Below are 21,600 nucleotides of genomic sequence, written 5' to 3'. Positions count from 1 at the left end.
TGTCCGAGCCTTAATTCGGGTTCAGGATGAAGATTACGCTTACAACAAAAGTGTACGCAAACGGTCTTCTCCGGCGAGAACCTGAAGCCATTAGCAAGTGACCAGAAATTCAGATTATCAATGGCTTTCTGCAGTTGTCTTTCAATAACCCTCATGTTGCACGACTGACAAAAAATGCTAAAGTCATCAACATAGACGGCACTGTTTACAGTTGGAGGAAGATGTTCTGTGATTGAATTTATTTTGATGGCGAAAAGGGTGACACTTAATACTGATCCTTGTGGTACTCCCTCCTCTTGACTGAAGGAGGGAGAGAGTGAAGATCCCACGCGAACTTGGAAAGATCGATTGGCTAGAAAGTTTTTAATAAAAATTGGGAGTTGCCCCCTAAGACCAAGGCTATGCAGATCTTTTAAGATGCCAAATTTCCAAGTTGTGTCATACGCTTTCTCCATGTCAACGAACACCGACACCAAGTGTTCGCGTTTTAGGAAAGCATCCCGGATGGATGCTTCCAATCTAATAAGATGGTCCAAAGTGGACAGGTTCCTTCGGAAGCCGCACTGGATGCTGGAGAGAAGGTCATTTGATTCTAAATACCATATTAAACGAGAATTAACCATTCTCTCCAGGATTTTGCACAGACAGCTAGTCAGAGCAATAGGACGATAATTGGTGGTGACTTTTGGATCCTTTCCTGGCTTAGGAAAGGCAAGAACGATTGCCTTTCGCCAGGAGTCCGGAAACTGCCCTTCAATAAAGATTCTGTTATACAGAAGGAGCAGACAATCCCTAGATTTTGGTGAAAGATGTTTAATCATTTCATAATGGATGCCATCTGGTCCAACAGCACTTGCTTTGGAAAGAGTGAGGGCTCTTTTCAGTTCCTCTATAGTGAACGCCCTGTTGTAGGGATAGAGGCTCTTGGACTTAAAATCAAGTGCTTGTTTTTCCAGTTTATGTTTCAGGACCAGGAACTCTGGGGAGTACGAGGATGTTGCGGAGATGTTAGAGAATGTTTCCCCAAGAGCATTGGCTATTGCAGTTGGATCTGCAATAGTGCATCCATTATAATCTAGGATTGAAGAAGGGTGGAATGTATATTTCCCCTTCATTTTCCGGATTTTATCCCAGACTACCTTAGAGTTGGTAGACTGGTTAATAGATGATGTAAAATGGATCCACGATTCCTTTTGACTCTGAAGACGGATGTAGCGTGCTTTGGCTCGTGCACGTTTGAAGGCTATAAGGTTGTCCGTGGTAGGATATCGGCGAAATATCCCCCACGCTTTGTTTTGAGCCTTTTTTGCTGTTGTGCATCGTGAATTCCACCAAGGTTTGGGAAATGGTGGAAACCGGGCAGATGTTTTTGGAACAGCATTAGCAGCTGCTTGGACGATGATTTCTGTGATGTACTTTACTGCGTCATTGATCGGCACCCGACTGGCTGTACTGAGGTCAAAATTTGCCTGATGTTGGAAGGCATTCCAGTCACCGTGATCAAACTTCCACCGTGGTAACCTAAAAGGAAGACATGGTCTCCCACTGTGTAACAAGGTTATCACAGAGAAGTGATCACTTCCGTATGGATTCTCCTCCACTTCCCAAGTGAGTGAAGGGAGTAGAGAAGGGGAGCTGATAGAGAGATCAATGGCAGAAAAAGTACGGGTAGGCATGTGGAAGGTGTTTGTTCCAGTATTTAGAAGGGAAAGGTCATTGAGCATACGCTCTATGACTCATCCCCTTCCATTGATGTTAGCACTACCCCACAGGGTGTTATGTCCATTCATATCCCCGAGAAGTAAGGGGGAGGCAACTGCGTTAGAAGATCATCAAGGTCTTCCTGGGAGGTGTCAGTCCCAGGTGGCAAATAGAAGAGCAGACCGTTAATAAAAATCCCACCATAAGGCGAATTGCAACAGCTTCTATGCTACTTGTAATTAGCAAGGGCTGCACTGGGGTCTGGTTACCCACAAGGATAGCCACTCCCCCATGAGCAGAGCCATCCACAATTCTATCCTTTCGAAAAATTGTGATGTTGTGCATGGTGGGATCATCATTAGCCTTTAGATATGTCTCCTGCAAGCAAAAGCAAACTGGCCCGTGCTTTTGCAGGAGGGCCTTGATGTCATCAATATTTCGCCAGAATCCACGACAATTCCATTGTAGGAATTTAGCCATTATTTGGGCTTGGTGGGTCCATCAGGCGGCTTCCGAGGTGCTGAGGACTTACTTTTATCAGTCTTGGATTTATCTTTTTTGGGAAAGAATGGACGCTGTCCCGTGTCCATTTCTTCCTCCGCAAAGGGTTCCAAGACTGAATCTTCGAGTACCTCCTTCTGCTCGACATCCATGTTGTCGTGGGTACTAGGGGAGACTTCCCCTTTCTTATTCTTTTCTTTCATAATTACCTTTGTTACTTGTGGAGCATTAGGAGGTACTGATATAGGAGTGGCAGCTGATTGGTTTTTCAGAACTTAAGAGGTAACGCGCGATGGGAGTGAAAGACTCCCTTGGAGGAATGGTCATGCCCGTCTGAGTTCCGACGGAACATCTCCCTGCTACCTTCTGGGCGTAGGTAGGTTTGTTGATATTCAGGGGTTTCACCGATTTCCTGGCCTCCTGGTACGATATATTTAGCTCTGCCTTCAGCCGTTGAATTTCTTTTTCTTCTTTCCACCTCTGGCATGCTCGTGAGTAGGCCGGGTGTTCGCCTTCACAGTTAATACAGGTGGGTTTTGCGGCTGAACATGCTGTTGTTTCGTGGTCCTTTGCACCGCATCGAGCGCATGCAAGGACTCCACGGCAGGCCATTTGAGAATGTCCATACTTCTGGCATTTAAAACACCGTAAAGGGTTCAGAACGTATGGACGAACTGAACAATTGATGTATCCAGCTTTAATCTCGTCAGGAGGTTTAGGAGAGTTAAAAGTCAGGATAACGCTCCTGGTTTTAACAAGTTTTCCATTCCTTCACGCAGTAATTCTCTTGACGGCAATAACTCCCTGTGGTTTTATTTTGGAGCAGATTTCCTCCTCAGTTACGTCGAGAAGGTCCCACTCCGAAATGACACCTCTCGATGAATTGAGTGTTCTGTGTGGTGTCACTGTTATAGGGATTCCTCCGATTGATGTTGTTCGGAGTAGATGTTCAGATTGCCTGTCATTTTTAGTTTCAATTAAAAGGTCTCCAGAACGAAGCCTCTTAACTGATTTGGGTGAACCTGCTAACCCATCTAACCCTTTTTGAATAAAAAAGGGCGACATTTTACCAATCGGTGTTTCATTGGTAGAATGCATAATTAAGAACCTTGGGACAGGCCCTGATGGTAATTCCGTTCGCTGCCTCTTTTTAGCAATAATGCTATCTGAATCTTTGTCTATGGTTTCAGATAGGGACCGGGTTGGGGTCCCTGAAGAAATAAGTTTATCAGGATTCATTGAGTTTTTTGAATTGTTCAGTGCCCGGGCTCCCCACCCACCACGGCGCCCAAAGGGACGCCCACTACCCGGCATGCAATAAATGCGCTCGGGAGTGGAATGCCAGGGCTACCCAGACACTATACCCGCACCGCCGCCAGCCTGAATCCTGTCCCTCGGACCATGAGGGTAGGGTCGTGGCATTGACACGGTTGACCCTCGCAGGCAAGCCTACTAGCCGACTGATCCTAGCCGGGCCTTCCAGGACCACCCGTCTTGTCGAAGCAGGGGCCAAAGTGGTGTATTGAAGCTGGGTCCCTCAACCACCAGGATCCCCTTTCCGAATTTCCACGGGTCGCAGCGCACGGCAAACACGCCGGATTCCATTGATGTAAGCCTGGAACCTGGGCTGTGGGCGTTGGATGCAGCATAAGCCATAGGCTTTCTTGCACCATGCGGCCGTTACTAATACATCTCAATCAGATCACCCCGCAGGTGCCTAGTCTCCAGCCGCTGCAATCTGCAGAACTTAAGCCTTTCTTGGTAAGAGGACCCCTTCCTCTCCCTCACCAATCTTGTTGCCTTTCTCTGTACATGCCCAGGCAACTCCACATCCTTCCTAAAATGAGACCTCCAAACCTGTACGCAGTACTCAAGACGTGGCTTGACCATTACTTTATACAAAGGGATAATTACCTCTTTTTCTCTGATAGCAAAATTCCTGTATATCATTGACAATACCCTGTGACCTGCTCTGGCAGCCTGTCTGCATTGCTCAGAAAACTTCATATCTGCCTGCACAATTACTCCCAGGAATTTTTCATTTTCTACTACCCTAAGTGTAGTACCACACGGTTGGTACATTTTTTATCTGGGGTTACTTCTACCCATATGTAGTACTTTGCATTTGTCAATGTTAAACTTCAGTTGCCACTTCTTAGCCCATCTGTCCAAATTTTCTAGATCCTGTTGTATGGCACACTGCCATTACTATCATTAACAACCCTGCCAACCTTTGTATCATCTGCAAACTTTGACATTAAGTCTGATATACCGTCATCAATATCATTGATAAATATACAAAACAACAGTGGACCTAACACCGAACCCTGTGGGACTCCACTAATAACATTAGTCCACGAAGAGCAGCATCCATCGATTACCACTGTCTTCTCCTACTCAACCACCCTTTTATCCATTGTAGCAGCTTACCCTTAATACCATACTGCTCCAATTTGTACAGTAGTCTTCCATGCACAACAGTGTCAAAAGCTTTCCTGAAATTCAAGTACAGGTAACCCTCATATAACACTGTAGTTAGGTTTCTATAAAATCTCGTGTAGTGCAAAACCATGTTATATGAGACTAAGAACCAGTCCAAAAAGGGGGGAGGGGGATACGTTCCAAAAGCTAACAATAATACATTTTTTTTTACAAAATAATAATAAATGAACGCCATACAAACTGATCCATATATGCAACCAGATAGTTGTACGTTCACTTAATTTTCTTCCTCGTTGCTAAACACAATCAAATGAGAACATTTTCTCTGTTGCTGAATATATTCACCTTCTGAACTTTCTTCTGCAGCATCTAGACTTCGTGTATCATCTGCTTTCTCCAAAAATATCAGTAATCTGAGCTTGTTTGCTTTTGCTTGATAGATCTTTTTAAATTTAATGGTATGGAGTCAAGCATTTTTGAAGCTCCATTTTGAACTTGTGTTCCATTCAGTTGAAGTATCTGCATTCAAAAAATAAGATTCTAATTGCTCAGCTTAGTTGATACCTTCCCGTATGCTTTTCAGTGTAAAATGTAAAGGAACTTCAGAATTTATCTCTGCTATCATCCTCTAAATTGATTTAGTTTACCTCCAATGCCATTTCCACCAAATTCACGTTCTCAGAATCTTTTCCTACCAGTAATTCTTGAACGTCTTCAGTAGTTATATCACCAAATCCTCCCCCTCCTATCAACTTAGCAATTATATTATAGCACCGATTTTGTTTTCTGTCAGTTCCACCATATTTCCTGAATGAACTGACTCTGGCCATGCATTTTTCCAACACGTAGTTAATGTTGGCGGTTGGTTTTACTTTGGGGTGATAAAACTATGATTCCGATACATTTCACAATTGAAAAATGTTTCCATGTGCCCATCACTTCAATAGATTCGGAATCAATTTTTTCCAAAATACATTTTAAAGATTTTCTGGTGTAATGAGTTTTAAAGGTAAATTAAAGAAGTTGTATTAGGTGGTAGGAACAACTTCAACATTTGGATGACTTAAATCTTTCGAATGGTCTGGCGCATTATGCAATAGTAATAAAAATTTGAAATCTAGATTTTTTTCCACAAGTTCAATAGCATGGAATAACACAGGGATACTTCAAAAAAATATTATGCTGGGATTTCCCAATATATGTATATATAATTGATTTATTTATTTATTATTATTAGTTTTTTTTTTTTTTTTTTTTTTTCATAAAGACTAGTACGCCAAAAGGGGGAATTCTTAAAAAATGGAATGTTGAAAAATTACATCCAACATAATAGCAGAGTTTTTCCTGCACAAAAACTTAAAAATACGTGTTATTCGAGGTTTGCCGCAATTTTCTAACCACGTTTTACAAATACCATGTTATACAAAGATTGCCACAATTTATCAATCGTGTTAGAGTGAAACCGTGTTATAGAAGTACTGTGTTATACAGGGATTGCCTGTACATGATATCATTTTTTTTTTCATCCAGTAACCACATCATAATATCCTATCAAATTTGTCAGACAAGACTTTCCCTTAACAAACCCATGCTGTGTCTGAATTATTGCTGCAGTCTTGTCTAGATGATCCTGCAATGAATCTTTAACCAGTGACTCCACTGTTTTATCCGAAACAGAAGTTAAACTAACTGGTCTGTAATTACTTGTGTCACCCTTAGATTCCCCTTTGTGATTGGGAATACATTTGCACATCTCAAGTCCGTTGGGACTTCCCCTGAGTCTAAGGATACTCTCATAATTGTGGCTAAGGGTGTGCTTAGTTCCTTTGCTGCCTCTTTTAATATAACTGAATGGATGCCATCAACCCCAGGTGCCTTTCTTACATTTAACTTCAACAATTTATCCTCCACTTTGCTCTCAATTATTACAAAATCATTAAGCAACCTATTATTTATTTAATAAACTTCTGGCATTTTCCTCCCTTAATAACTCCTCATGTGTGAATGCAGATGCAAAATACTCATTCAGTTTGTCAGATATTTGAGCAGGATCATCAACAGTCGAACTATCGATATCAAGTGGAACAATCTGATTCATCATCTTCCTTCTAGTGTTTATATAAGTAAAGAAGTCTTTGCTGTTTTTCTTTGCATCCTTTGCCAAAGATTTCTAGTAATCTGCCTTCGCTTGCCTAATCTACTTTGTGACTTGATTACAGACTACCTTATATCTGCCATGGGCTTCTGTGTTGCCTGATAATTTATATGCATCCCATACATCTTTCTTCTCTGCCACGAGCCTCATTAATTCATCTGACATCTATTTAGGCCTGAACCTTGAACAGTATTTCTTAGAATGAAAAGCCTAGTAGCCTCCAAGATTAAGTCTCTGAAGGCTTCCCACTTAGATTTCAACATTGGTAACATCATCAGTTGGTCCCACTGTACAGAATTTAAAAAATCTCTGAGACCACTGTAGTCACCTTTATGAAAACAAAAACCCTTCCCTTTACCCTATATGGAAATTATATCTTTAAGTAAATTCCACATCAGTACATTGAAATCACTGCCACCTAGTGATTGCTTTATCTGCAAATTCTTAATACATGAATAACCACTTGTGATTACAAGAGTATTACCCTTGCTGGTTGCCTCTCGAACATGCTGTGGCAGAAAACAACCATCCAATAAATCCACAAAAGTCTTGGTAGCGTGCAAGTGACCAACCCACAAGTTCCAGTCAATATCTGGAAAGCAACCCCCCCCATTATAATACAATCTAATTTACAGGCCCACTATTTCTCTGTACAACTGTTTGTTGTACTCAGTCATTTAGCTTATAACACACTCCTACTCTAATTTTTGCTTTCCCAGTGCTTGTCACACCAAACTGACTCAACGTTGCACTGACCATTTATGTCAACTGGATGCACTACCTTAGATTTTATGTTTTTCTTAATTAACAGCATAACCTCTCCTCCCTTCCTATACTGTCTATCCTGTCTGTACACATTCTACTGCCCAAATTCCAATTCTGCATTCCTTATATTTGTGTGACATCACGTCTCTGATTTCCCAACAACATCTACCTTTGATGTCTTGACCAGCACTTCAAATTTATCAGATTTATTATACAGTCAGTCTTCGTATAACACATGTTTAACTACATGAATTCGATCATACATGATTTATAAATAGGGGAATGATATCTTATATAACACGAACCAAATTCGCTTATGCACGATTCGCCTTTGTGTTTACAAGAAATGGCAGTCCAACGCAGAATCACCCAACCAAACGCAACACGATAGGAATGAAGAGAAGATTCTGAAAATGTATTTATGTTTTTTATATCAGTGAAGGGGAAACACATTTCACCATAATAACATAAAAACCAACACAATTCCAGCTATTGGTATAATCGCAAATGCAATTAGATCGAGTTTACTACCAGTTTATAACAGATTCCACTAACAGAAATGCAACTGGAAATTGTTTTTATTGTTTTATGGTAGTAACCCCTAGAAATGTGCTTTAGTAAAATGTGAGGTATTAATAGTGTATCTCTGCCTTTACGGTGTTGTTTATTCAGTTGCTACACGCGCGCAGCTTTGTTTATGTGTATCAAGCGTGCCTCCTCGTTTTGTAATTGTGCTTTATTCTCTAAAAATGAGAAAAATACTTAATAGGTATGAAAAGGAAGCGTCCTGGTGAAGACACTGCAGATTCAGAGAGAAAAAGAAAAGCAATATCGATAAACAGAGGCGGACTGGATCAAAAATTCTTACCTGGGAAAATTTATAGTGGCCTCATACTACGGTTTATGGCAAAAATCACACCAGCCTCTGGCCCACCGGGGTTTCCCTGGTAAGGCTTATAGCCAGTCCACCTCTGTCGATAGAGAAAAAATATGAAATTGTGAAACGCTTTGAGCGAAATGAAAGACCATGTGATATTGCACGTGCTACAGACCTAAATGAGGCAATGCCGAAAATTACAAAGAATGCAGAGAAAATAAAAACAACTTTCATAGCAGGAACAACTCAAAGTGTAATTAAAATCCATTAGATTAAGACACAAAGAATTGGAAGAGATGGAACGGCTGTCATCTGTTTGGATAGAAAAATCAAACAAAAAACAAGTTTGCTTACGATAGAAGCAAAAGCATTAGCAATATTTTATTAAGTAATAGTCGTAATAAAATACGTATTTTATTACGATTATTTATTGTGTTTGGTAATGTTTTGGTTACAAATGTGTGTTCAATCTTGGGTGGTCGGCACCTAACCCTATTTTTCCCATAGAGCCTGTTGTTTATATTGCACGAGGGTTTCTAGGAACACAACCATCATGCTATACAAGAACTGATGTTTGTTGTTTGTTTGTTATTTGGTTTTTAGGAGCATTAGCAACTAAGGCCATATTGCTCCGGGATATGCGGTGGTCATTCCCTGACCTTTCCGCATCCTCCATATTTGGTGGTGACGGGCTCGAACACCGGTCTAATCAAGAAGCGTGTGCTACGCACTGCTGTTCCTTCCCACCTGGCTACAGAGGCGCCACGAGGACTGACTGTACTATACTTCCAGCACTGGTGTACATGCAAATATACATGCACCTATTCTTATTCACCCTAACACAGCCCATGTATTTATTTGTTTCATGATGACTCCTACCAGTCACTGAAAACCCCAGCACCCGGTCCTCTAGGCCACTGTTAATTCTAATAGAAGCAGTGCAAAAATCACTTTCCCTCTGCCTGCAGTTACTTTTAACCTTTTAGTCTGTGACTACCCGCCAAATCTAACAGTTTTCCAACCCACCTAACTCTCCCCCGATAGCAACAGCAAACAGTCTTGCATCCCTTCTATTTAAGTGTATCCCATTTTTCAGGTGGTAGATGACTTTCATCAAACGGTGAAATACCACCACTTTGCTTATTGGAGGCTTGAAGTGGTGAAACCCATGTTTAGTCTCTAGAGCAAAGTTTCCGGCATCCCCCTCGCCCCATACTTCTCCTTCAACCCATGCACGACACTAAGTACTATAGGTTTTGATACCTTTCATGTTTGGGGTTTTCATAAAAAAAAAAAAAAAAAATAGTCTCTCCTGTTAACAAGCACAGACCATACTAGAAAAAATTCTACCCCATGAGCCTTGCACAATCTTTCCAGGGCCGAACTGACTGAAAAGGCACTCAACATGTACTCCCTCCTATCGTGTCTGGGCAGAATTGCAGACACTTTCAAATTTAACCCTAACTCACGACTTTTTTTCAACATCTATTATGCTTAATGTCATTAGTGCCAACGTGTACAACAGTATCATTCTTTGTGCCCTTAAAAGATGATATCTACTCTACTACATAATTTTGATTTCGCATGCTTGGACTTTACTTGGATTTCAGGAAAGTTTTTGATACTGTTGCAAATGGAAGACTACTGTACAAGTTGGAGCAGTATGGCATTAAGGGCAAGTTGCTACAACAGATAAAAGAATGGTTTCAGTAGGAGAAGACAGAGTGGTATCAATGGACACTGCTCTTCAGGGACTAATGTTATTAGTGGAGTTCCCCAGAAATCCATGTTGTGCCCATTGTTGTTTTCTGTATTTATCAATGACACTGATGAAGGTATATCAGGCTTAATGTCCAAGTTTGCAGATGATACAAAAGGTTGGTAGGGTTGTTAATGACAGTAAGGATGGTACGCTACTGCAACAGGATCTAGAAAAGTTGAGCAGATGGGTTGAGAGGTGGCACTGAAGTTTAACATTGACAAATGTAAAGTACTGCATACAGGTAGCAGTAACCCCAGAATAACGTACCAATTGTGCGGTATTACCTCAGGGTAGTGGAGAATGAAAAAGACCTGGGGGTAATTATGCAGTCAGATATGAAGTTTTCTGAGCAGTGCAGACAGGTTGCAAGAGTAGCTTATGTGGTCTTGTCAATGATATATAGGAATTTTGCTACCAGGGATAAGGAGGTGATTATCTCCTTGTATAAGGCAGTGGTCAAGCTACACCACTACATTTACATCTACACTGCATACAGGTCTGGAGGCTTCACTTTAGGAAAGATGTTGAGCTACTGGAAAGAGTACAGAGAATGGTAACAAGATTAGTGAGTGGAACAAAGGGTTACTGTTACGAAGATAGGCTTAACTTCTACAAATTGCAGCATTTGGAGACCAGGCACCTGTAAGGTGATCTGATTGAGATGTATAAGGCCTCGAATGGTTTAAGCAAGTTCAATACTGATGGGGTTCTTCCTGTTGCCCAGATTCCACACCTGAGGGGATATAAGTTCAAATCGAGGAAAGACGGTTGTAGAATAGGTGTGCAGGAATTTGCCTTTATCCAGTCGGTGGTTGATTGCTCTAACAAACTTCTATCTGTAGTTGTGAAAGTTGACAGCTTAAATAAATTCAAGGCTAAACTAGATAAACTTTTGGAATGAATGAATGGGTGAAATGGGAAGTTTTTTTTGTTTTTTTTTGCTGATGCTAAATAAGCTTGCTTTCTTGCATCATATGCCTCTACTAATGCTAATAGCAGATCACAATTTCTTATCAGGTTAAAACACACCAATGTAAAACCTTTATTTATAAATATTCATTTGTTCATCGAGTTGTACAAAAAACTGCATGCTTTAAAGTTAATGTTTCCTAACACTTGAGAAAAGTTTATATTTGTTTTAAAGCCAAAAAAAAAAAAAAATTGATTTGCATCAAAAACATATCAAAACTAATGCTTTATTATGTACACAAGACACCACATTTGATAAAGATGCACAGTACTTAAATTGGACTGTACGACTATATTTAGACAAGCTAACATAAGCATAACTTTAAGAATTGAAAAGCAATAAGAAATAGTAATAGCCATATAGTGCAAGGAAGCCACAGGCATTTGCTACACTGGCCAGGGAAAAACCAGTAGTTATCAGCTTCACTCTTAGAACTGCCTTTATGTATTGGCAATAAATCTCTCCCGCATCCAAAGATGCTCCATAATTAACCTCAATGACTGAATACACTCCCTGGCAGCCTTCCTCAAAATTACTTGGTATATGCCATCAATTCCAGAAGCTTTACTTGCATTTATGCTCAAGAATTTTTCTAATAAACAGTCATCTATAATTTCAAAATTACTGGATGGTATAATTTCACCAAACTACATTTCTTTCTTTCTACCAGCTTCCTTTATAAATGCAACCAATTTTCTATACATACTACAGTATCAGACTAGTTTAAGAGATTCTAAAAATTTAGCAGAAATTTTAAGTATAAATCAGAAAAGCTGTTAGGTATGGCAAACAAGTAAGCAAGTAGATTGGTTGGTCACAGCTGCAATTCACACAATGTATTTCCTTTCCTTTGGACTCAGGATGTTTCCAAAAAAGTAGGAAAAGTGACCTGGAAATAATGGTTCAAGGGTGGACTAAAATGCTGTTGACTAAATGTTTCACAAGTTATTTCTTGAAAAAATTAGAGTATAAAATTGCAAGCAAAAACTCACTAATATAAAAGTTCTCCTTCCCTTCTCTTGAGCACAACTTTAGCTGCTTACATACTACTGTCACAAACAAACCAATGTCCTCACAGAAGTGGAAGATGCCCAGTTTTAACTGAAGGGGTGAAGAATGTTGGGATCTAGTAATGATTTTCCCTCAAATAATCTAATTTTTTCACATTACGCTGACCTGGTGGAAATCATCTGTGCAAAAATATTTATAGAATTCGTTAGCAACCTGTACAGGATCATCAACAGGTTATGTCATTCCTATCTAACAGGCCAAAGTGATTCATCCTTTTCTTTTTAGTTTAATGTATACAAAAAATTATTAGCCCAAAGACTTCTCTAACTGCACAAGCATGCCTGACACCCTACACTTGGTAAGCTGATTACAGAGTAGTTTATACTTACTGCATGCTTCTGTGGCTCTGATAATTTAATCACCCCATTCATTCTTCTCCTCCTCTGGTACCAGTCTGATCAGTGCATCTGGCATCTATTTAAGACTTGAGAAAATTCTCTTTAGTTTGCATAAAATTTTGGTGGCTTCTACAATTAGTTTCCTCAACACTTTTCATTTAGCAGTTGCATTTGTAAACATAAATTGATCCTACTGAAAAGAATTTAAAAACTGCCCAAGAACACTGTAGCCACCCTTATAAAAGTAAATCTCTTCCCTTTACTCTCACCAGTAGTTATATTGTTAACTGAAAAATCCTGTATCAAAATGCTATGATCACTGTCACCTACCCAATGGTTCCTTTACCTGAAGATTCATAATACACAGTGGGTCACTGCTGATAATCAGATCAATGTTATTGTTTTCTCTTGTTGTTCCCCCACTTTCTCTCTTGTATGTGCCTCCTGTGCATGCTATACTCACCAAATGCAAATTATGCAACCCCTAGGTCAGAGTAGCATGGTGCAGGTACTCGATATCCCATAACATAGTCTGCATTTGATGACTTTACCAACAGCTGATATTCATCAAATTTAACTAATATACTCTTAGAATTAGTGTATAAGCAAGTACAACTGTACCACTTTATGCTCTCAATATCAAGGTCTACTGGATCCCCAGCAGGCCTTGTAATCCCCACACCGTGCTTTCTAGAGTGCTGCAGATTCTCAATTTTTACCTCTGCTAAAGGTGCATTAAACTACCGATCCACATATAAGTTAGTAGATTTTCGACTCGTCTCATGTTTGTCTTTCCTATACACATTGTATTTACCATATTCAAATTCTGCACTGAGTATATCAGAATGGCACCATGTTTCTAAAATTTCAATTATATTGGCATTACTTGATTAAACGGTAGCTTGAAATAATCAAATTTATTAATTATACTCCTAATAGTATGTTAGCACTGAAAATTTTTTTTTTTTTTTCCCTCTCTTTTTTGTAATCACTAGCACATCACATTGAGTTTATTATGTAATGTTCACCCAGGAATAGTCTCCTTTGATATTTGGGTAGTTTTCTAGAACTGTTTGGTAGTTCGCCATTACTTTCCCTTGGTGCTGTTGCAGCATTAATAATAATAAAAAAATAAAAAATTGACACCTCCCAGTCCACCTATGTTGCTCAAGGCCCACGTGGTTAATGTGCACAAAGAATGGTATCAAACGAGTCAAACCACCTCCCATCAACAGAACTATAAAGGATTATGCAAGGTGAGCATTCATGGAGAGAAAAAGGTGCAGTGCATTGTATAGGCTCAACAACAAGTCACTGTGCAACAGCTGACATCACACATGAGACACCTTGATTGACATCACACACGAGACACCAAACCACTACCTAGGCCGAAGCCTATCCGTGGATAGCATCAAAGTTTTTATAATGTCTGAGTTATTTGGTTAATATAACATAATTCAAAAAAAAAAATAAATAAATAAATAAAAATAAAAAATTAAATAACAGCTACTTAGCCTCATCTTAGAAGAATCAGGTCTTGATCTTATACATCCACTGATCTTAATAAGAAGAGTTGGCATCCCTGCCACTAGGAGGTGGACTTCTACTATCAGCAAATAACCACAGCATGCCTTCTAAAGACTGCGGCGCCTCCGTAGCCAGGTGGGAAGGAGCGGCAGTGCGTAGAACACGCTTCTTGATTAGACCGGGGTTCGAGCCCGTCACCACCAAATACGGAGGATGCGGAAAGGTCAGGGAATGACCACCGCATATCCCGGAGCAATATGGCCTTAGTTGCTAATGCTCCTAAAAACCAAATAACAAACATCTAAAGACTGCACTTAGAGTTATAAAAATAAAAAAAAGCCTCCTTTCCATGAACATAATCCAAAGTACCAACAGACAACTCCAAGTTAGATCTTAAATCAGCATATAAGTTGCATTTCAGCATGTGTTCAGCTGTTTCATCCTCTCCACAAATGCAGGTACCCCAATCCCCCAGTCCAAATTGATATAATCTATAAGACAAGCCATGGCCAGTGATCAGGAAGGTAGCAACACAGTCCAAACTGTAACCATGGCGTTTTACGAGTATCTATAATCTCTCCATTTGGAAAAAAACATGCAAGTTTGTCTATCTTTCTCTGATTCCCGCCAATTGGTCTGCCACAACTTTTAACTCATTATAAATCCTTTTCCTTTCATTCTTTAGGTCCACTCTTGTTTAGAGTCTTTCTACATCAGGGCAAGTGTAACTCCCATAATAGTTCGCTTAATTGAGTTCATTCACCCGCCGTTTCATTCATAGGCCGGATAACAGGACTTGAAATTGTACAGGCATCCTGCCTGATATAACCTGCAAGGCCTCTGATGACAGAGTTCGACAAGCATGATTAATGCTTAACAAAGCAAATCCTCGTGCCTGCAATAAGTACTTTTGTACAGTAATGTTTTCTATACGATGCACCCAGGCTCCAGAGGCTTAAATCACAATCGGGACAAATAAGCTCTCATCGTAAATTCAAGGTGCAACCTTTTATGCCCCAATCCTTCCTCACAATCCTCCGGAGCTTAGCATATAATGTCTTAATCTTAGTTTTCAAGTACTTTACGTGCTCTGTAAGATTTAACAGACAACTGTCCTTCTAAAAATCAAATCCAGATATTTTGCGATTAACATATCGAACTGGGTCACCCACAATCCTTACAGTAGGTCCGTATTCATACTTAATTGCCCTTTTAATAACATATGGACAGTTTTATCTCGAGATATCTGCAATTTGTAGAGTATACTCTCAGTTTTCTAATTTGATTAAAATTTCTTATCTCAGAATGAGAACTGCCAAAAACAAAGATCATTAAATCATCAGTGTATGCAACCATTTTTATATCTTCCATTCGCTGAATCAAAAACTTGCCAATAATGATGTTCCATGCAAAGGGACTGATAACTGAACCCTGAGGACAACCTCTTTGTACTTCTTTCTTAACTTTAGTATACAAAGTCTTCACCTTCACAATAACTTTCCTACTATGGAAATAATTTCCGAAAACAGAACATAACTTCACAGAACATTCCGTAACTCTAATTCGAGCAAGGATGCACTCCCACCATAACCTGTCAAAGGTGCCTTTAAAATCAATAAAAATGCCTAAAACATACCTAACCTCACTGCTCCTCACTGCTTGGATGAAGCTATGTATAGCATCCTCTGTCCCAACACCTTTCTTAAAACCAAATTGGTTTTCAGAGGACACAGCCTTTATATTATAACTAATCATTTAGCAATTAATGTATAACCATTCATAAGTTTTTCCCAATACAGAAAGAAGAGCAATGGGGTGGTATGATCCTGTTTCATTTAACAGTTTGCCAATTTTGTAATGGCCTGGTGATTGGGCCACTCTTTGCGCAGTCAATCGCCTCAACTACATCCTCAATAATAAAATTTTTACAGAATTATACAAGCCATTTTCATGTTTCATAAGAATTTGTTCCGGTGTGTCCATAGAATTTATATCCTCCAGAAAGAGATCATCTAAGACCATGCTCATAAAATCAGCCCAATTTAAAGTTTGATTATTCTCGTTGCCAACAGTATATGAGACATCAGCTAAGTACCCTTTGTTAGTCGATATTTTAAATATTAAACTCCAAGGATCCCGAGATCCCTGCTCCTCTACAAAATGCCTCTTAACTATTTTAGCACTGTTGACGGCACCAACATACAACCTCCTATGCTGCCTATACAAACTGCCATAATAATTGACAAGCTCTATATCACCTAACCTCCTATATCTTTGACACCTTCTCAAATGCATAGTCTCTTTCCACATCTGTCATTTCTTGATTCCACCAGAAAACAGGCCTGCTAACAAAACACTTTTTCTTCATTAATACGTTCTAGATTTTAACAACACATCAGTAAGTGTCTTTACATATTCTTGATAAGTCAAACCTGGCCAGTCAACATCAGATATTAATCCTAAGTACTTATCATTAAACTTATTCCACATAGCATTTTTAACAAGAAATCTACTACCATCATACACCTCTCAAAATCCATGTGTACATATCTTGAAAGAGATGCTGTGATGGTCACTAGTTGTATATCCCTCTAGTACTTCCCAATTTATAATCTTATTTTTAACTGCAACAGTAGCAATTTTAAGATCTATATACGACTGCTCATGCACAGTTGAATATGTGGGCAGATGTCCTTCTACATTAACCACTTCCATTGCAGAAGCAGCAAGAAATTCCTCTAGCATTATTCCTCTTTCATCAGAAACCTCACTGCCCCACAACAGAGAATTAGCATTAGTCTAAAGCAACTACCAACTCACAGGAGCCAAATGTCTGTTACAGCCTCTCAAAATAATCCACATATGGCGCTATCTCTTTAGAATATTGACAATATATTTTCATGAGATACACTCAGCCAAAGCTGCCAAAGCTACCAATTATCTCACAACATTTCTATTACGAAAGGTAATCACCTCAGTAACAACTATTTCTTGTGAACGCATGATAATGGAAGCCATTGGCACATCTCCTTTTGATATTATCTTGTATCCACATATTTGTCCACAAACTACATAAGGCTCCTGTAAGAGGGCAACCACAATATTATCACACTCCATTAAATAATTAAGTTAAGATACAACATTTTTCACACTTTAATCATTCAACTGCAATACTTTTAATTCACTAGTCACAACTGATTTTGTTTCCTTATAAATCTTTAATGCTTTCTTATATTCAGGACATACTTTATCAACAGGTGCATGAGCAGCCTCAACAATTACAGCATACAGGTTGCTGATCTTGATCAGGGCATTCCTTATAAGAGTGCCCTATCTTAGCACAATGCCCACACAGCATCTCCCTCTTACAATATTTTACCACATGTCCAAATGATAAACACTTAACACTGAGTTACAGTATATATTTCCCTAAATATACACGCCGACCGGCCTATAAACAATTTTGACATATTCTTAATTTTCAACCATAAGACAGGTGTCAACTGCAGAATCCAGTTCTCTGTTTGCAAATTTTTAGTTTTATTCACAGATAAATCAATACTGCCTATATATTTCTTTCATGTCACATTAGTGTCCTTAAAATTCCTTAACCAAACTTGCTTTAGAAAGTCCTCTTTAGTTATACCCTGCTCAACATCAAATACAACCACTTTAGGCATAATAGGTTTAGGCACAGTATATTTTATACACATACTTTGTATTTTCGAGCATTCCCTTAGTTTTGCTATGTCGTTGTCAGTCTAACCTCCTTCAAGATATCAGCCCTTATTCCCTCACTAGTTTTATACTGATCTGTAGTAGCCTTGATTATCATCACCTTTGGAACCGCACTACCAAATTCCAGTTCTTTAGAAGACACAGTAGCATAAGTTTCTCGACACACCCTTTCAGAATTTAACTCTAGTTTTTCTTTTAACATCATATTTTCAATTTGAATGCCCTGTGCCATTGCTTCCAATTTATCCCAAAAATATCAAGGATAATTCATACAGCAGCAGTTGGAGCCCTGCTATTTATGCCCCATAAAAAGTTCCTTAAACGACTCTTTGCCTCTCTAACATGTTCAAAGCCCTCAATTTCTGTTTTATCTGTTATGTTGTCATCTTTTCTTTGTGTTTTCTAGTTCCTTTCCCTGCACATTAGAGTCAGAATTCACTTCTTTTACTGGTGCCACTGTCTTTTTCTTTTTAGAACCTTTATCCAGTGTTCCTTGTGGAGGAACAGAGAGAGACAATGACAACCTAGTCTAAACAGCAGTTCTTGCTAAACTTCTACCTGAAAATACCTCAATGCCTGACTTAATTTTCATACTTATCTCTTCACATTCATCTTTGGTTACCTCGCTAGTAACTGTCAGCTGATTTTCACCATCTATAAGGTCTACCTCACTAGAGGAAGACAATTTTATAAATAAAAATTCAACATATACACACAATAAAAATCAATAATGTTGATATCTGGTTAATTACATACAATATATACACAACGTAAAGGGGCAAGGAGCTCTCAATCAGTAACTCAATCTCAAATGGAACAGTAAAATAACCAACGAAATCCATCACTGGTTAGTAAAATCCTCCGCCACCCAATTTAAATGGGCTGATGGTCCCATGGATGTGTAGCCACAAGGGCATGGAATTACAAAGATTAACGATTAACCTCAACCTGTAAATAACTTTGATGAATTTGAGGTGTTGGTCAAAACATCAAAGGCAGATACTGTTGGGATATCAAAGACATGGTGTCACACAGATATAAGGAATACAGAAATGGAATTTGGGGAGTATGATGTGTACAGGAAGAATAGACAGGATAGAAAGGGAGTAGGGGTTATGTTATTAGTTAAGAAACACATAAGATCCAAGGTAGTACAGCCAGTCTACATGGCTGGACAGTGCAGTGTCGAGTCAGTTTGGTGTAATATAAGCATTGGGAAATCAAAATTGAGAGTAGGAGTGTGTTATAGGCATAATGACTCTGATGAGTATAATAAACAACTGTACAAGGAAATAGAGTGGGCCAGTAAATCAGTCTTATAATGGGGGATTTTAATTTCCCAGATATTGAATGGAATTTGTAGGTTGGTCACTTACACACTAGCAAGGCTTTTGTGGATTTATTGGATGATTGTTTTCTACATCAGCATGTTCGGGAGACAACTAGAGGGAGTAATACTCTTGATCTGATTATCAGTAGTGATTCTTCATGCATTAAGAATCTGCAGATAAAGGAACCACTAAGTGGCAGTGATCACAGTGTGCTGAAGTGGGATTTATTCAAAGAGGTAACTACCATCAGGGGTAAAGGGAAGGGTTTTTGCTTTCGTAAAGTGACTACGGTGGTCTGAAACAGTATTTAAATTCTATACGGTGGGACCAACTGATGATGTTACCAACAGCAAATTCAAAATTATGAAATATCCGAATCACAATCCAATTATTATCTTCTGTGGTTTGAGAAGAAAGAAGAATATACCTGTCGACACTGTAGTTGAATTTCAGTAGCTTGTAAATTTCAGAAATAGATACTCAAAAAATGTGTTTCAAAGAACAAAAGTAGAAGGGTTAAAGGAGAAGAGGAAAAGTCTGTTCAAGTCGGAGACCAAACTATAAATGGAAGAAAGAGATAAAATACTTAAAATACTTTGGAAGAAAGAAATAAAATACTGACATAATATCTTTCTCTAAGGTTAGACAGATATAGTCCAACGTTACCTTGATTCCAGCACTTCGGCATTTAGCCACAGCGTCAGGTACTGCTGCACGAGGAGGATCAATCATAGAAATTAAGCCCAAAAACCTTAAGCCATCCAAAGGAAAGTTTTGTTCATCAGAATCAAATGGATAGCCTGGTGGATACTGATCTCCTGGCAGCATATAATCACAAAAACCTGAAAAATAAAATATTTTAGTCAAGGATTTCAGTAAGAATTTTCATCCTAACTCTTATTAATACTTTTCTTAGCATATGTTAAACAGTTTTTTTTTTTTTTTTAAATGCTTAAACCTTCAAAGTACTTAAGAATTTATGCACTTTTAATCACCCCCCAAACAAATTAAGATGTCTTATTTTATTTACTTAACTAGGTGACAGTGCTGGTCACGTGAGAGGTGACCATTGAAAACAGCATTCTTGCATTAACTTGCATTAATTAATCAAAGATTAAAAATCTGAAAATTTGTCTACCTTCCTAAATATAGTTCAACTTTTACTGCAGTAATTTGAAGTGATTTTTTTTTTTTTTTTAATATTTTTTTGTAAAGAAACTGCACGCAAGAATCTGTCAGGTGACCTGCCACCATATCTGCAACTATTTGGCTTTTGCTCAAAGAGTTACATGATACTGAACAAGTGCCGATGCTCTGTCTCTTTATGGTTTCCAGTTACTTGCTTTATTCCTCCCACTAGTCCAATAAACATCTATAGTTTTCAAGTTGTTTGAATGATTTATTGTTTTCGTGTAGTAATGATAGGTAAACGACACCTGCTATTCTCTTGAAACAGCTATACCCTGTGGGAAGTAAGATACAGTTTATAATTTTGAAAGCTGTGAGGCATGCCAAATTTTAAATAAATCTGAAAATGAAAGTAACATAGTAAAATATAAAATGAAAGTAATATGTATATGTTTTTTAATTTCTTAATAATATTTATATAAATAATAGCAGGAATATATGTGCATGGGCAAGTTTGGAATTTAGCCCACTTAGTGATCTTTTACATTGGAAGAAACTAAGAAGCTGATTCTTCATTTTGTCAATTTTTTTTTTTTTTTTTTTTTTTTGAAAACAAAAGGTAAAACACATGGTACATTTTAAAATTCAAAAAGAATATACAAATAAATACTGCAATCCATTAAAAAGATAAAAAATACATTATAATTTTTTTAACTGACACCGTTTAAGCAGAATTCAAAAAATCCAAAACATTTTTCAGAAATTAAAAAGAAAGTTGGGTGCCTGTCAAATTAGCCACCAATGTTTCTGCTTTTTTTTTTTTTATTTATTTATTTTTTTTTATGTGAACCCCAAACACGAGAGGTATTAGAACCTATAGTACTTAGTACCGTGCTGGGTTGGAGGTTTAGAAGACGAAAGAAGATATTTGTTGACATTGCACTTCAACTTCCGTTGATTGTAATTTTCAGGAAATACGTATGAAGGAAGGTTGTTCCAGAAAACGGCAGTTGAATGAATAAATGAGGAAGAGAAAAGTTGGTTCTGTGGGTTTGAAGTTGGACAGTAAATGGATGTTGGCTGGTGGCGGCACGTGTTCGGACTGTTTTGAGAGAGAGAGAGAGAGAGAGAGAGAGAGAGAGAGAGAGAGTGAGAGTGAGTGAGTGAGTGAGAGAGAGAGAGAGGGAATTATAGAAGCCAATTCAGAAGAACAGTGCCCATCGAAGTATCTGTAGAAGAGGCATGCAGTAGAAACAGTACATCTATGAGAAAGCGAGTGGAGAGACTCTGCGAG

The 21,600-nt window shown here is 38.6% G+C and overlaps 1 protein-coding gene across 1 annotated transcript in view; it reads right to left on the bottom strand.

Annotated features, from left to right (window-relative positions):
- The window catches only part of LOC150080152 (sodium/potassium-transporting ATPase subunit alpha-like), a 379,958-nt gene that overhangs the window by 128,234 nt on the left and 230,124 nt on the right, over window positions 1-21,600 (bottom strand). Inside the window, exon 12 of the mRNA XM_090380992.1 lies at window positions 19,845-20,020. Within this exon, the coding sequence (XP_090237118.1) occupies window positions 19,845-20,020 (176 nt within the window). The remainder of the gene's footprint in view (window positions 1-19,844; window positions 20,021-21,600) is intronic.

This window comes from Mastigoproctus giganteus, chromosome 9 (assembly GCF_048544385.1).
Source record: "Mastigoproctus giganteus isolate SK-2022 chromosome 9, ASM4854438v1, whole genome shotgun sequence".
Taxonomy (NCBI): domain Eukaryota; kingdom Metazoa; phylum Arthropoda; class Arachnida; order Uropygi; family Thelyphonidae; genus Mastigoproctus; species Mastigoproctus giganteus.
Note: the sequence above shows the minus strand (reverse complement) of the source record. Positions and strands in the feature narration are given on the sequence as shown.